We start from the raw sequence: 16160 nt of genomic DNA, 5'->3' as shown, positions 1-16160 counted from the left end.
GAAAAGTGCAATATAAATACAGTGAAAAGGGCATAGCACAGATTGCTTTCTATGTTGCTCACACACCCTTGAGCTAATATTTTTCAAATCTTTTAACAAGTGTGAACAAATTTACTAATGTCAGCCATGAAGCTGGCTCCAGTCATATATGCTTACCTCTTAATGTGGGTGTTATTTTCTGAGTTTGTGCAAGGTGACGTTTTACTCATCATTCTGGGCATTATCAGGATGATGGAGGCCGAACCTAACATGCATAATACCGTTGAACTGGTCAGAGGCGATGCCAAATCATTGCCTTGTTCCCTGGTCTCAGACTGTTTTCTGGATACCTTAAAAGTCAAGCTACAGGTAAGAGATATGCCCCCAAGAAATCTCTGATTCAGACATGAACAGTCCAATTGGTAGCTTTTCTCGATAACGTAAGACAAAATGCATTTTCATACATACATAGTGGTACACACCACGCATTTGCTGCTTCTGAGCACTGTGAATAACATATATTATTATCGAAATGAATAGAAAAAAACTCATTGCATAATTTTAATCTGATTCATATTATATTATATCTCATTCATTATCTCAACATAATAAAGTGCATACATATTGTACCAAGGCACACAAATATGTTGTGGGAGCCAATTATTCAAACATAATACAATTATTCCATCAACCTCACAAAATCAGTTCGTACTGAGACATACCTTATTCAGCAATCATGCATACATATAAATGTTCTTTTCTATAAAAACACACTCATTAAAAATCATCATGGACTTGCCTTCTCTGCAGACTTTGCCTTTACCCTCCTTTTTCTGAACCCTTTTTTGTTGGCGTTTGCAGTGCTAAAGTGTTTATACTCTCTCCTGTAAACATGGTAAAATTAGTTTCCATGAATTGGTACATTTAATTTACTTGTAAGTCCCTAGTAAAGTGGTACTATGTGTACCGGTGGTCTGTAAATTAAATGCTAATAGTGGGCCTGCAGCACTTATCGTGCCACCCACTTAAGTGGCCTTTTTAAACATGTCTCAGGCCTGGGATTGCAGCCTGTGTGTGCAGTATTATATTGCCATTTCAACCTAGCAAATTGAAGCTTTTGCCAGGCCTAAACCTTCCTTTTTAGTAAATACAAGTCGCCCCTAAACAGCTCTTGTGGCACGGTGCACTGTATTTAAAATGTTGGACATGTACATTTAAGGTTACATGTTCTGGTAGTGAAAAACTCCTAAATTAAGTTTTCACTGCTGTGAGGCCTACCATGGGGTCACCTTTTTACATTAATAAGCTGTAACTTCCAATTGGGAACAGGTTTACACAAGTCCAATGTGGTGTCTGAGGAATTGTAATTTAAAATCCTCTTTTCTGAGAAAGGTGATTTTAAGTCACAATTCTGAAAATGCCACTTCTAGAAAGTTAACATTTTCTTGTCATAAACATTTGATGCCTGTAGCCTTTTCCTAGATCACATAACTAGGTGTAATGAGTAGTTGGCCGATATGTATTCCTCTAGGATAGCCTCACAATGAAGAGTCTGAGTGATGGCAGACTGGGTCCTCCTGGCTTAAAGGGGGGCAGAGCTGTCACTACCGCAGGATTGCACTTCAAGTAGACTGGGCCCGCTTACACTCAACTGACACTAGTCGATTGTGCCCTCAGACAGACAGGGACCAGGCCAGGGAGGCAAGGAATTCCAGACACCTTTCTAGGGGGAAACTCCAGAAGATTCTCCCACTTCAAAGTAAGCACCAGGTATAAAAAATTACCCTCAGACCCACTGTTCAGTAAACTCTTGGACCTGTAGATACTACAGACGAAGGACTGCCCTGGTGCCAGAGGACTGCATTGCTGCTTGAGGTCTGCCCTGGTCTATGAGAACAAAGACTGCACATGCTCCCTTCATCCCAGGGTGAGTGACTTCAAGGGTCAGCTGGCTGACTCCCTGTTCTGAGCTACAGGGACCCAATAAGCTTCAGAGACCTTCCTGCATCTGCCCAGCTGACCTCATGCACGACCTGCAACTGGACCTGCAACTGGAACTGTCTGAGCCCAGCTGGCCTGTAAAAGAGTGAGTCCCTGACCCCCAAGAAGTGCCTCCACAGGCCCTGGTCCCTTGACTGGCATCATAGTGCACTCCTCTGACTAAAATAGAGCAATCCTGAAGTTTTGGAATCTTCGTGACCACGAACGGGTCAATTTGTGCCAAGATCTTGCGACTTGCGCTGAATGAAAAAGCAAAGTTCTGGTGAACCCAGCTCTTTGCACTACAGTGACCACCATTCACAGCCGGCAACATAAGATCTGCACTTCGTTTTATATATATATATATATATATATATATACATATATATATATAGAGAGAGAGAAACAAAGGTTACAGGGGCATTGTACTTAGGTTCACATTTTAAATGTACAAAACCATAGAAATTCACCAGTTAGAGTTAGAGTTACCTCAAGTAATTAGAACTCCTTCCCCACCATGAAGTTTTTATTGTCAAAGATTTTACTGCAAATATTACATTGATATTATCAATGATGTTATGAAAGATGGCATGAGTGCCATAAGCTGTGGGGAAACTAGAAGTGCATGGCGAGGGCGCGAGTTATAGCTACCTTAGTGCACAAGTTATAGTACATGAGGTAACTCTAACTATAACTGGTGAATTTCAATGGTTTTGTACATTTAACATGTGAGCCTAACTATAATGTCCCTGTAACCCTTGGTTTTTAGTGAATTTCTATATTTTTTTTTATTCTGTTTCCGAACTATGATGTCCCTGTAACCTTTGTTTTTTTATGTGAATTTCCATGTTTTTAACATATAGTAATAGTAATTACTATTTGTTAATCCAACCACCACTGTGCACGGCCTGTGGCCATGCACGGCTGTGGTTGGCCACAGGCCCTGAGGCCAACCCCCTGTAAGCACCCAACCTTTCACCATGCACGGCCTTCACCCTTGCGCAGGGGAGGTTGCCAGCAAGACCTGGCCTGCAACCAGCCCCTTTGGCCAATACCCCCTAACCACCCAAACCTGTGCTGTGCACAGCCCTTTGGTCGTGTGCTGCGGGAGTTGGCCGCAACTTCTCTGGGCATGGAAATAGGTGTGAGAGGGTGTCTCTGGGGGTGAAAGTGGCTGTCAGATTGTCTGTCTTGGTGTGAAAGTGGGTACATCATTTTTTTTTGTTGGTGCGTCACTGTATGCATGGGTCTGTGAGTGGGTGCATGAGGGCATCAGTGGGTGTGAGTGGGTGCGTGAGTAACTGAGTGGGTCTGTGAGTGAGTGCATAGGTGTCTGAGTGGGTGTGTGAGTGGGAGAAATTGATTGAAAGAGAGAAAGAAAGTAAGAGGGAAATAGTTTTTGAGGCTTTAATATCTCATATGCTTAGAATGAGATATTTATGTTCGATTTAAAAAAATGTATTTGTTATTTTTAAAAAACTATAATTTTTTTTTCTATTAAAAAAAAAGAGGGAATTTAGTCCAGTTGGACTCAAACCCCTAAAGCTGTGATATGGGTTTTTATTTTTATTTTATTTAGCCCTTTATGGACTATCTGGGACCATGACATATTCCTCAAGGGCTCCCAAGTGGTCCCTATATATTTATTTATTTATGTTTTTATTTAAAAAAAAAGGTTTAATAAAAAGCCCTTATGGGCTACCTGGCACTGCGGGGAAGCCTTAAGGCTTCCTTCAGTGTCCTTGCTTCAGCAAGCAGGGAGCTGCTTTGACAGCAGTTCTATGCTTGCTGAAGCATTTCATCTATGTCTCCTGTGTGGAGGAACAGAGATAAAAGCTTTGGATTTTGACAACGGGACCTTCTTTACAGGTCCGGCTGTCAAAACCTGAAGTGTTTGCTGTGGCTTGGCCCACCCCGCATATTTAACATTTGCCCTGGGGAGATGGTGGTTTTCAGAGCAGCGGGTGGGCATGCACCCCCCCACTTTTAACCCATAAGCCCTGGAGAGGTGGCGGTATCCAGGGCAGTGGGAGGGGGCCAGGAGGGTCCCCTCTCTTTTTTACACAAAAGTCCCCAGGACTTGTACCACCCAGGGGCAGTATAGTAATCAAGCACGGGAGCTTGCTTCATTTTTAATTTTTTTTATGGCAGATCCATGGATCCACCTCAACTCCATCAATAAAATTTTAAAAAAGCTTTTTAGCCCTGTGGAGGATCCCTCTGGGACCCCGCCACCAGAGCTAAGGGGGTCAGAGTGTTCATACACTGAACAGAATTACACCAAGACATACAAACGCTCTTTCTGGACCAGAATCTACCTTCCTGTCAAATTTGGTGTAATTCCGTCAAGTAGTTTTTAACTGCTGAATTTCTCTGGTTTTGCACGAGTAAACTCTAAACCTAACTATAATGTCCCTCTAACCTTTGTTTTTTAAGTGAATTTCTAAGGTTTTTTTAATTCTATTTCCTAACTACAAAGTCCCTGTAACCTCTGTTTTTTCAGTGAATTTCTATGTTTTTGTTAAAATAAAGTATTTTTTATTACTATACATTAATCCAAAAACCGCCGCGCACGGATGGACAGACTTGATGGGTCTTGAAAGTTTATTAGTACGCTCAAGGTGATCAAGCTGTGCAAAAACATAGTAAATTTGAAGAGCGAATGCATTTGGAACCTCAACAGGTTCTCTGTGATGAAGTAGTGGTTTATTAATTTTTTCTGTTTATTATTTTAATAGATTCTGGCATTTGTGCCTTCTTGAATCACACAGTTATTGTTTTTTTGTTTTTGTTTGTCTTTTTCTGTTTTCTCTGTGGTATTGTTTGGGAAGAGAGGTGTGTGATATCTGGCATCTTGGGCTAGTCTCTACCTGTAGAACCTGTCAAACGTTCTGTCTCTTAATGTTTTAGGGCAACTTGTGGGATTCCATTTAGTACACTTGGGCCCTCATATTGAGTATGGCGGATGGGAAAGCCCGTCCGCCAAACTCTCGACAGGGTGGCCGCCACCGTAGTGGCGACCACCCTATCAGACCTATAAGGTGTTTCCCACTAGGCCGGCAGGCAGAAACCGAGGCTACAACATTCAAAATCGAGCCAGCAGCGATGCTGTAGCCCACAGCGTGCACCAGCACCCTCGCGATATTCACTGTCTTAACAGCAGACAGTGAACATTGTGACGGGGCTGGGCAGGGAGACCCCTGCACTGCCAGGCCAAATGCATGGGCAGTGCAGAGGCCCCCCTGTGTCCCCCTGCACCTGTTCTCCTCCAGCATTTTCATGGCGGTGAAAAGGCTGGCAGAGAACGAGGTCGTAATCCACATGCAGCGCTGCCCTGGCAAATTGCAATCTCTACCACCACCAAGCGCAATGCTTGCGGAACCCTGGTGGTCTGACTGGCAGGGTCTTTACGTGGCGGTCAGGCTGCCACAGCAGCAGCAGTCCTGAGCGCCAGCCTTGCAATGAGCCCCTTAGCTTGTGGGTTTGCTGCATTATGGTTGGAGCTTCTTTTCTACTAATAGAGCTTCATCTTGGAAGAAAATGTTTTCTGCATCATTTATGTGAAGGTTATAGGTTTATGTCTATATTGGTGTAGAATGGTGAGAATCGTTTTCCAGACACAGTGACACTGCTCCAAGATTGATCAGTATTGGAGAAACCATGTAAACAACTGAATGAGATTGCGGAATGGGCCACGGAGCAGACTTTTAAAAATATACTGCTGGGCATCTAGGGAGCGCATCCGCCATCAAAGTATAAGGAGCTGCTGTTTAATAGGGTCTCTCAATGGTTGACGAAATATAGCTTGATGATGGGAAGAAAAAGCAACTTTGAGGCAAGAGTACTGGCTCATAGACATGAACTGGTGTAAAGAGGCTGAAAAACAAATGTACGTGATTAAAGATTGCCCCCACAATTATCAGAAGATATGGGAACCGTGGTGTGAAATTTATAACATAGAGTAATTTACTGATGTGATAGGTTAATATTATTGAGGACATTATGAGGAAAGAACAAATAAAGAATAGCTAATTGAATTAAGAGGGAAATTAAAGGAACAATGCCGAATTTCCCCAGGCATCTGTGAAATATTGGAGAAGGCTTGATGTGAACTTTGATGGATGCCAGGTTATCAGGGCTCGAATACATAATTATTTATTGATGATCTACTGTGGTGACCTGAAACTGTGTTAGTTCAATAATGTTGTTTATATTGAAATACAATAAAAATGTTTTTTCAAAGAAAATAAGCAAAATTATTAAGAAGAACTTCTTTGTTTTTCTTGATACTAAGTGCCTGTTCTACTTGCCTGCTGAAAGGCCCCATTGTTCTGCTCTCCTCTTCCAAGGCATTACTTTCCTCTCTGTGCCCACCCCTTGGCATTCTTTCCAGTGCAACACCTTATATTATTTGCATATCCATTATATGTTATTGCTCTCTCAAAGTTATTTTATACAGTCACTTGTAGCTTATAATAATTTGCAACACATGTGTAACACATTTTCCCTTCTGTGTTGCTTGAGCCCAGCTGGAGCAAAACAAGAATTTAAAAATCATTAGCAAATTCAAAAGGTCTGCTCTTTGCAAGCTAGTGCGATCTTTATTGTTCATTTTTTTAAACATTTGATTTAGAGTTAATAAATCCAGGGCAATAATACAGCAGAGACGAGTCATTGCTACGGCACAAGTACTGCATTACGTAATTTATACATTGTACACTGTAAGCACCATTAAAGAAGAGATATACGCTCACCAATGTATCTATAGGATAGTTCTCAGTTTACACTCAGAAAGTATCATTATTATCTGCTTCTCATTCGGACATTGATAGTCCCCCTAAACTAGACCTACGCAAGCGTTCTGGCATAATAGTGACAATTCGCTCTCTTTCCCTTTTAACATATATTTTGAACAGTAGTCAAATTTAGTCAAATTTATACACTTCATCCGCTGTTATGGCAGACAGTCTCTCCATGGTAAATCTCAGACCACAATGTTACAATATCAAATTAGGACTTTATAACAGTTTCAATAAAAGAGATGGAAATACATTGTAGTATAACTGGGCAACCAATAGCTGATATTAAGAATATAATACAATTTAAAAAAAACACTTCTTTTAAGCTTTATTACTGAATAGAAAGAAATATTCATACAGATGTGAACAATGTGCCCAGGCTTTATCCTTCACTCAAACTGAAGAGGTCCAATTGGAAAGGTGATCTGACCCATTGCCCATGCTGCATGGTACGGTGGGTGGAAGCAAAATGTAAACAACAGTTTCACAGACCAATGGAGGAAGCTCACTGACATAAAAGCCCTCCTACATATGCATGTTAGGGATGGCTTGCTCTGTTTTCCTCTTAACATATGTTTTGAACAGTGATCAAATTCTGTCAAATTTATACATTTTATCCGCTATTATGGCAGACACCCTATCCATGCAAATTTCAGGCAACAATGCTAACGTATCAAATTAGGACTTTATAACAATAGCTTTAACAAAAGAGATGGAAATACTTTGCATTTTAACTGGGCCTCCAAATAGCTGTTATTTAAAAATAAAATAAAATAAAATAACAAGCTCACTTTGACGCACCTTTGTCACTGAATAGAAAGAAATATTCATGCATCTGTGAACAATGTGCCTAGGCTTCGTCCTTCACTCAAATTGAAGAAAGCCAATGGGAAAAGTGGGCTGACCCATTGCCCCATGCTGTATGGTATGGTGAGTGGAAGCAAATGTACAGCAGTCTTGAGGACCACTGACAACAAACCTTCCTACATATGTATATTGGGGATGGCGTTTTAAAAACAGTAATCTAGCAAGACAGGTAAAGCTGTCTCAAAGGTCAGACCTAAAAATAAAAAAGAAATACAAACTGCTAACTACAGCAATATACTTTATTCAGATTCATGAGGGCTAGCTAATACATTACCTTAGAAAGCATGTTTTGATCTACTAGCTGAACAATTATTTTTTTGTGTGTTACCTTCATATGAAAACACAGGGTTCCACTCTATTAAGTATTTTGAACTACTTACTACTACATCTTACAGCGTTGTAAATTTTCGGGTCTCAGGTTACAATCTTCATGATACTGATTGTCATCTTTCCAGCATCATCATTTCTTGTGCTTTTGGGTGCCTCTTACTTACATTTGGAGGCTTGAAAATTTTTATTTTATATCTGTTGGATGGAGAAATTGAATGTCCTGGTGTTGTTTACAAAGCTGGAGACGTCTAAGCCAAAAAAGGAAGAAAATAATTTGTGTCCATCTTATCATTTGTAGTTCTATGTCACGTGTAAGAGCAGTTTTTTAAGTTTTTTATTTATGATTTTATACTTTGAATCAGCACATGGCCACACATATCTTTACATAGAATGCTGAAGAATACAGTAAATGGTTTACATCATCAAACATCACTTTTGCATCACTGTAAACTTGTAAATCAAGGAAACGTTTTGAAGGGGGCTGCTGACCACCTATGCAGGTGGGAGGTATATATGATAAATGATGTGTTCCCTCTCCCAAATTTTAGCAGTGTTTTAAAGCCAGCTTGTTTCAGGTCACATCTTGCAGTGTCACTCCAAGAGTAGGGTTTTAGCTCTTTTTTGAAACTGACATAGGTTGGCTTTTCTTTATAGACATAGAGATGCAGTTCCAGATTTTCAAAGCATTCCTTAAAAGGCTTACCTCAGGGTTCTTCTTCTTCTTTTGAATAGGGGAGTTTCAAGGCAGAACAGTTCAGTGATACTGAGTAATTTGGAGCCTCCTGAAATTGTTTGTTCCTGAGTTCTGAGCTGGGCAAATGTCTGTCTCCCATGTAGGGCCTTGTAAAATATGCAGGCAGATTTGAAAAATGGAAGGCCTTTTAATGTGATCAAAATTAGTGTGATGTGAAATGGAACCAGATATTAGTAGTCTAGCTCATTAACAGAGGGCAGCTTTTAAAGGTGCCAGGTGGATTCTGGGAATGCCATTTAGTAAGGGCTTGCTGTAGCCCAGCCTTAAAGGACTGGATTGCTGTTTTGAAGTAATCTCCTGATAGGAGAGATTGATGCTCTTTATGAGTCTAATTTGGTATTGAGTTACTTATGCTAAAGTGTTAACAAACACAGGTTATTGTCAGAATGAGCCCCTTACATTTGGTATTTTTGATAGTGGTAGAATTTTTGTTCTACTGAATAATTTATTTAGGCCAGTTTATGGACATAAATATGTTTCATTGTTTCTGGAGTAAACAGGTGTTCTGTGTACAGAGAGAGGCCTTTAGGAAAGAAAGTGAATTATTGTGGAACTCCTTGTACACGAGGCAAAGTACTGGGTAGAGAGGTCAACAGTTTGACTTCTTGTGAGCGATTGACGAGGTAGGAATCAAACCACTACAAAACTGTGCCACATACATTATTCCATGATTTTCTGAATGGATGGTTGTTTGACCATGTCATACACTGCTGGGAGGTCAAATGAAATGAGGAGGAATGACTCTCTGTTGTCCAAGATACACATTCAATCATCAACGTTTAGCAACATCGCAGTCCCAGGGCTGCACCTGCCCTAAAACTAATCAGAGATGATGAAGGCGCTTGTTTTAAGAAGCTTTGCAACACAGCTTTCAAGAACTTTAGCTAAAAAAGAGTGGAGGGGGAGTTGAGATCAGGGCAAGATGTTGAAGTCTTCAGGGTTAGCATCTGCCTTTTTGAGTTAAGTTGCAACCTGTCTGAACTGTTTTCTGATGACATATCTGGAGATTTTTCACATATACATGTGAATGTCATGCTAATGTGACATTGATATTGTTACTCCTTTATGGTCAGTGGTGATGACAATAGGATTACCAGGTTTGGCGGTTTAGAGGGTGATGGCACCCACTTTTGCAATCTGAAGACAGAGATTGAGTGTGTATTCAGGACACATCATATGTGTAGATTTAACTCATATAGATGTGCGTGCAGTGCATAGCTTTATGGTTCAACTATACCAGGAGGAGGATGCATTCCTTGTGCAGTCATGAGTCGCCCAGTTTAAACTGCACACATGCAATACAGCTCAGAGGCAGTGGATTATGTTATACATCACAACATAACATGAGGAGGAAAAGGACACAGCAAGGCAACAGAGAGAAACAAGGCATAATAGTACTAGTGCATTGTGCAACAATATACATCTGTTATCTATCATTAGTTCCAAGGTATCCCAGCAGTGAAAGTTGTCTCTTGCTGTATCTTAGTTGGTGCATTAAATTATGAACAGTATCACTGATAATGCGGTTGGGGTCATATATGGATCACTGACAGAATATCGGAAACAAAATTATTGTGTGGACAGAATATCTGTTTTTTTAAATATTGAGAAAGTAAGTGTAAGTAGTATAGATTTACTATTCTTAACTGTACATTTACGTACCTTGAAGATATATATATATATATATACATACATAAACATATATATATATATATAGTCAAGGTACATATATGTGGAGTTATATAGTTATATATAGTAGAACTTTGTTACCTATAGAAACTTACCCTCGCAATATGCACTTCTCTATACACCTTGAATTTGTACTTCTGAAAATTAGTTTATCATATACTACTGTTGTCATTTCACTGATGTAGGTTGCTCTTTGGTGTTATGTTTGCTTGTAAAACACCAGCATTTTGTAATAAAAATATTTTGCAGGGCACACTTGCAAGTAGAATGAATGCAGTCAGGACCACTTCAATGTCAAATTCAAATTTGTGATGAAATATAAAACGTGTGGTCCAAGTGAGCTCATTTGTGTGCCTTGGGACCATTAAATACTGTTGGCAATCTCAGTGGCTGCTGCTAACATCGAAAGGTCATGGGGCAGGAACCCACGTACGTGCTCACTTTCATCCATCCACATGAACCTACTAGCTGATCCGTACTTTGCTTGTCATTTTCATTCATGAGTGGTATGAGTCTGAAATGTGTAGTGAAAAATATGAGGGCCACTGGCTGCTCTTTTGAGCCTACACAGGAAGTTGTTTTAGGGCCTCACTCTACATCCCACCACAGCTCACAATTAAGATTGCAGCTCGTGCGGTACTACCACATACTTATCTGCACAAATGTGTTCGTGGTAGAAACAGCAGCCTTTTGTGGGGACTATACCCTCCATTCTGACTTTTGCATCAGGGCAGTTGAAAACATGCAGCTTTCCATTGTCCAACAAGTACAGAACTCAGGATGGGAAGATAATAACACACTTTGTAAATACAGCACCCAGCATTGGGCCAATTCGCAATAACATTTATGAGCTTGGGAGCTAGTACTACTGGAGTACTCCTTTATGTAACGGTGCTTGCCTTTGTAAATCGACCGCAAACCATGCTACTCCTGCCCATTAGTTAAACTGCAGAGGTCAGAGTCCTTTCTATGCGTGCACACTTTATATCAATATTCCTGGTGCTCACTAGGAGCGGTGTTACTAACCCAGGTACAGTGTTCGGTGGAGTGAGGACCTGAGCGTTGGTAAAGCATTGCTTGTTTCGTTATTTATAAATGTACCTAGTTTAAGGTGGCTTCGGCGTTCTTTTCCCAGCTTTCTTTTAAGAACCTGAAGGTTAACAAATCTATTGGTCTTCAGTTGCTCTGGGAAAAAGAGCCACATAGAATGCACGCTACGATGTCATTAGCTAATGAGCGTGTGTACTAATCTGGGAGCTCATTAGTCTGTTTTTGTCTTTTAGTCTTTGCAAATGGATGTAAACAAACTGAACACCACCACACTTCAGATGTTTCGGCGTGGAGTGGCGGCAGCCTTAGGACTCTCACCAGAGCAAGTTCACATCAACCGTCTTAATGTAAGGATGATTTTCTTAAACAATCCATTTAAATTTCATTCAGTCAAAGTAGTAGTAATGGTTTGTTTAATGGTTGCATTCATAGTTTCAGAATACATTATATTCAATTATGTCTCTCAAAATGTTTTCTGGTGGGGGCACATGGACCACTGATACAACCAGTGAGGACATCTATATTGGCCAAATCATTATGAGTGTGTTTATGCTGCGTGGGTGTTTTGCTGACTTCCGGCGTGAATCTCACCAACCCTGATCTCACCGTGACACATCTGCTGTTCCAGAGATGTATATTGCTGGCTACCACGTGGACCTCACCAACCCTGAGCAGCAGCCAATGCATCCGCTGTTCCGGGTATGTGTATATATACACATTCCCAGAGCAGCAGATGCAGTGGGCTGCTGATCAGGGTTGGTGAGGTCCATGCTCTATCCAGCAATACCGCGTCTGTTTAAATGAACATTTCCATCCCTTTGAAAGGAATGGTTCGCTCTCACAAGGAAATTGCTTCAGATAGGCGCTTTATTGACAGGTAAAGACCTGAGCGTTTTGGCTGATTGGCCTTATTCACATCCTTTTGGTGTTGATGAGTAGGTGTGAACGAGTAAATGTGCAATGTTTTCTTTTACTGATACTCTTTCTTTTTCCCCCAAGAAGCACTACAACAACACTTCACTCATTCCGGCAGAACCATAAACGTAGGAAATTCTTGGGCACCTCATGAAGGATAAGGGTAGCATATAAAAGGTCAATGGTGGACTTGCCAGTTGTTCAAAATACTTTACCCCGAACCTTCTCAAACACAATGTTAGTCATCAAAGGTGTCAAAGTGCACCAGTGACACATGCATTCAAAGGCCATGCTATAGACTAAGAGCATTCTAGTCATACATAGCTGTGTTGAGGGGGCACAAAGGGGGCCAGGAGGAATCTACATGGGCCACAGGGCCCATCAGACCCTCCTCACAACACCACTGTTCATTCTAATTCATTCTTCCAGTGAACAGATTACCTTGGTAAGAAAAAATTTTAACCCCAAAGAACATTATGTAAAAATTGATACAGTTAAGTGCAGAACATTTCAAAGACAAAAAATGAAGAAAGGGAGTGTCGGTTGGATCTTGAATGAAGACGCTTTTCGAGAGCACTGGAGGCTTGGAACATCACTTATTTCTTTCCTTAGCCTATATATAATACAGCAAGTGCATCATGTATTATGTTCCAGGTGAGTGAGTGAGCGATTGAAACCATCTGTAGAAATCTTGGTTTGAATGACCCATCTTGAGGCATTATGCAATTAAATCCTTAAAAAATTCCCTACAAATCCTGTGTACAACAGAATTCTTCCGAATCAATCACCCTTGGACTCAAACCCCTGTGCAATGTTTTTTTTCTGGAAGGGCGACAACCATCAGGCGATTGCCCATTGATCCTAGGGATCATGTTAAAATACATATCCTAGGATCCTTCTATAAATGGTTTGTCATACAGCATACTTTAGATTTTATTCTATTAGTGAGTGAGAGTTATTAGAGTGTGCATCAAAAACCTGCGATGTGGTGTGTCATCATAAGTCCACCACTAGCCTTACCTTAGCATTTTAGGTTGTGAAAAATAGAGAGTGAAAATTAATACTCATTAATACTCATGGCAGAAATGCCAGCACACACATTTTTACAGTAATTGTAAGTAAGTAAGTACATTTTTATTAGCCTAGTTCATTAAAACCAACGCCAATTTAAAACTCATCACATTGGCGGGCTAATTAACACTAACAAGCACTTTAGTAATCGTTAAAAACAGGCGATTACAAAAAACAGTTGTAGGAAAGTACCATCTTGCCTGGCATGTTACCCCAATTTTTCACTGTATATATGTTGTTTTAGTTGTATGTGTCACTGGGACCCTGGTAACCCAGGGCCCCAGTGCTCATAAGTGTGCCTGAATGTGTTACCTGTGTAGTGACTAACTGTCTCACTGAGGCTCTGCTAATCAGAACCTCAGTGGTTATGCTCTCTCATTTCTTTCCAAATTGTCACTAACAGGCTAGTGACCATTTTTACCAATTTACATTGGCTTACTGGAACACCCTTATAATTCCCTAGTATATGGTACTGAGGTCCCCAGGGTATTGGGGTTCCAGGAGATCCCTATGGGCTGCAGCATTTCTTTTGCCACCCATAGGGAGCTCTGACAATTCTTACACAGGCCTGCCACTGCAGCCTGAGTGAAATAACGTCCACGTTATTTCACAGCCATTTTTCACTGCACTTAAGTAACTTATAAGTCACCTATATGTCTAACCCTTACCTAGTAAAGGTTAGGTGCAAAGTTACTTAGTGTGAGGGTACCCTGGCACTAGCCAAGGTGCCCCCACATTGTTCAGAGCCAATTCCCTGAACTTTGTGAGTGCGGGGACACCATTACACGCGTGCACTACATATAGGTCACTACCTATATGTAGCTTCACAATGGTAACTCCGAATATGGCCATGTAACATGTCTATGATCATGGAATTGCCCCCTCTATGCCATCCTGGCATAGTTGGCACAATCCCATGATCCCAGTGGTCTGTAGCACAGACCCTGGTACTGCCAAACTGCCCTTCCTGGGGTTTCACTGCAGCTGCTGCTGCTGCCAACCCCTCAGACAGGCATCTGCCCTCCTGGGGTCCAGCCAGGCCTGGCCCAGGATGGCAGAACAAAGAACTTCCTCTGAGAGAGGGTGTGACACCCTCTCCCTTTGGAAAATGGTGTGAAGGCAGGGGAGGAGTAGCCTCCCCCAGCCTCTGGAAATGCTTTCTTGGGCACAGATGTGCCCAATTCTGCATAAGCCAGTCTACACCGGTTCAGGGGACCCCTTAGCCCTGCTCTGGCACGAAACTGGACAAAGGAAAGGGGAGTGACCACTCCCCTGACCTGCACCTCCCCTGGGAGGTGTCCAGAGCTCCTCCAGTGTGCTCCAGACCTCTGCCATCTTGGAAACAGAGGTGCTGCTGGCACACTGGACTGCTCTGAGTGGCCAGTGCCACCAGGTGACGTCAGAGACTCCTTGTGATAGGCTCCTTCAGGTGTTGCTAGCCTATCCTCTCTCCTAAGTAGCCAAACCCTCTTTTCTGGCTATTTAGGGTCTCTGTCTCTGGGGAAACTTTAGATAACGAATGCAAGAGCTCATCCGAGTTCCTCTGCATCTCTCTCTTCACCTTCTGCCAAGGAATCGACTGCTGACCGCGCTGGAAGCCTGCAAAACTGCAACATAGTAGCAAAGACGACTACTGCAACTCTGTAACGCTGATCCTGCCGCCTTCTCGACTGTTTTCCTGGTGGTGCATGCTGTGGGGGTAGTCTGCCTCCTCTCTGCACTAGAAGCTCCGAAGAAATCTCCCGTGGGTCGACGGAATCTTCCCCCTGCAACCGCAGGCACCAAAAAGCTGCATTACCGGTCCCTTGGGTCTCCTCTCAGCACGACGAGCGGGGTCCCTCGAATCCAGCAACTCTGTCCAAGTGGCCCCCACAGTCCAGTGACTCTTCAGTCCAAGTTTGGTGGAGGTAAGTCCTTGCCTCACCTCGCTAGACTGCATTGCTGGGAACCGTGACTTTTGCAGCTACTCCGGCCTCCGTGCACTTCCGGCGGAAATACTTTGTGCACAGTCCAGCCTGGGTCCACGGCACTCTAACCTGCATTGCACGACCTCCTAAGTTGTTCTCCGGCGACGTGGGACTTCTTTGTGCGACTTCGGGTGAGCACTGTTTCACGCATCCTCATAGTGCCTGTTTCTGGCACTTCTCCGGGTGCTACCTGCTGCTAATAGGGCTCTTTGTCTTGCTCGACGTCCCCACTACCTCCTAGTCCAATTTGCGACCTCCTGGTCCTTCCTGGGCCACAGCAGCATCCAAAAACGCTAACCGCACGATTTGCAGCTAGCAAGGCTTGTTGGCGTTCTTTCGGCGGGAAAACACTTCCGCACGACTCTACAAGGCGAGATGGATCCGTCCTCCAAAGGGGAAGTCTCTAGCCCTTTGCGTTCCTGCAGAAACCGCAGCTTCTTCTGTCCAGTAGAAGCTTCTTTGCACCCGCAGCTGGCATTTCCTGGGCATCTGCCCATCTCCGACTTGCTTGTGACTTTTGGACTTGGTCCCCTTGTTCCACAGGTACCCTAGATTGGAAATCCACAGTTGTTGCATTGTTGGTTTGTGTCTTTCCTGCATTATTCCTCTAACACGACTTCTTTGTCCTTAGGGGAACTTTAGTGCACTTGGCACTCACTTTTCAGGGTCTTGGGGAGGGTTATTTTTCTAACTCTCACTATTTTCTAATAGTCCCAGCGACCCTCTACAAGGTCACATAGGTTTGGGGTCCATTCGTGG

At 42.3% G+C, this 16160-nt stretch overlaps 1 protein-coding gene across 2 annotated transcripts in view; it reads left to right on the top strand.

The window, feature by feature from the left end:
- The window catches only part of PTPRR (protein tyrosine phosphatase receptor type R), a 697768-nt gene that overhangs the window by 290969 nt on the left and 390639 nt on the right, over nt 1-16160 (top strand). For both annotated transcript variants that reach the window (XM_069228339.1, XM_069228340.1), the window contains one exon: nt 11682-11795. In XM_069228339.1, the coding sequence (XP_069084440.1) occupies nt 11682-11795 (114 nt within the window). The remainder of the gene's footprint in view (nt 1-11681; nt 11796-16160) is intronic.

This window comes from Pleurodeles waltl, chromosome 4_1 (assembly GCF_031143425.1).
Source record: "Pleurodeles waltl isolate 20211129_DDA chromosome 4_1, aPleWal1.hap1.20221129, whole genome shotgun sequence".
NCBI lineage: Eukaryota > Metazoa > Chordata > Amphibia > Caudata > Salamandridae > Pleurodeles > Pleurodeles waltl.
The sequence above is the reverse complement of the archived record's forward strand: the minus strand, read 5'-3'. Positions and strand labels throughout refer to the sequence as shown.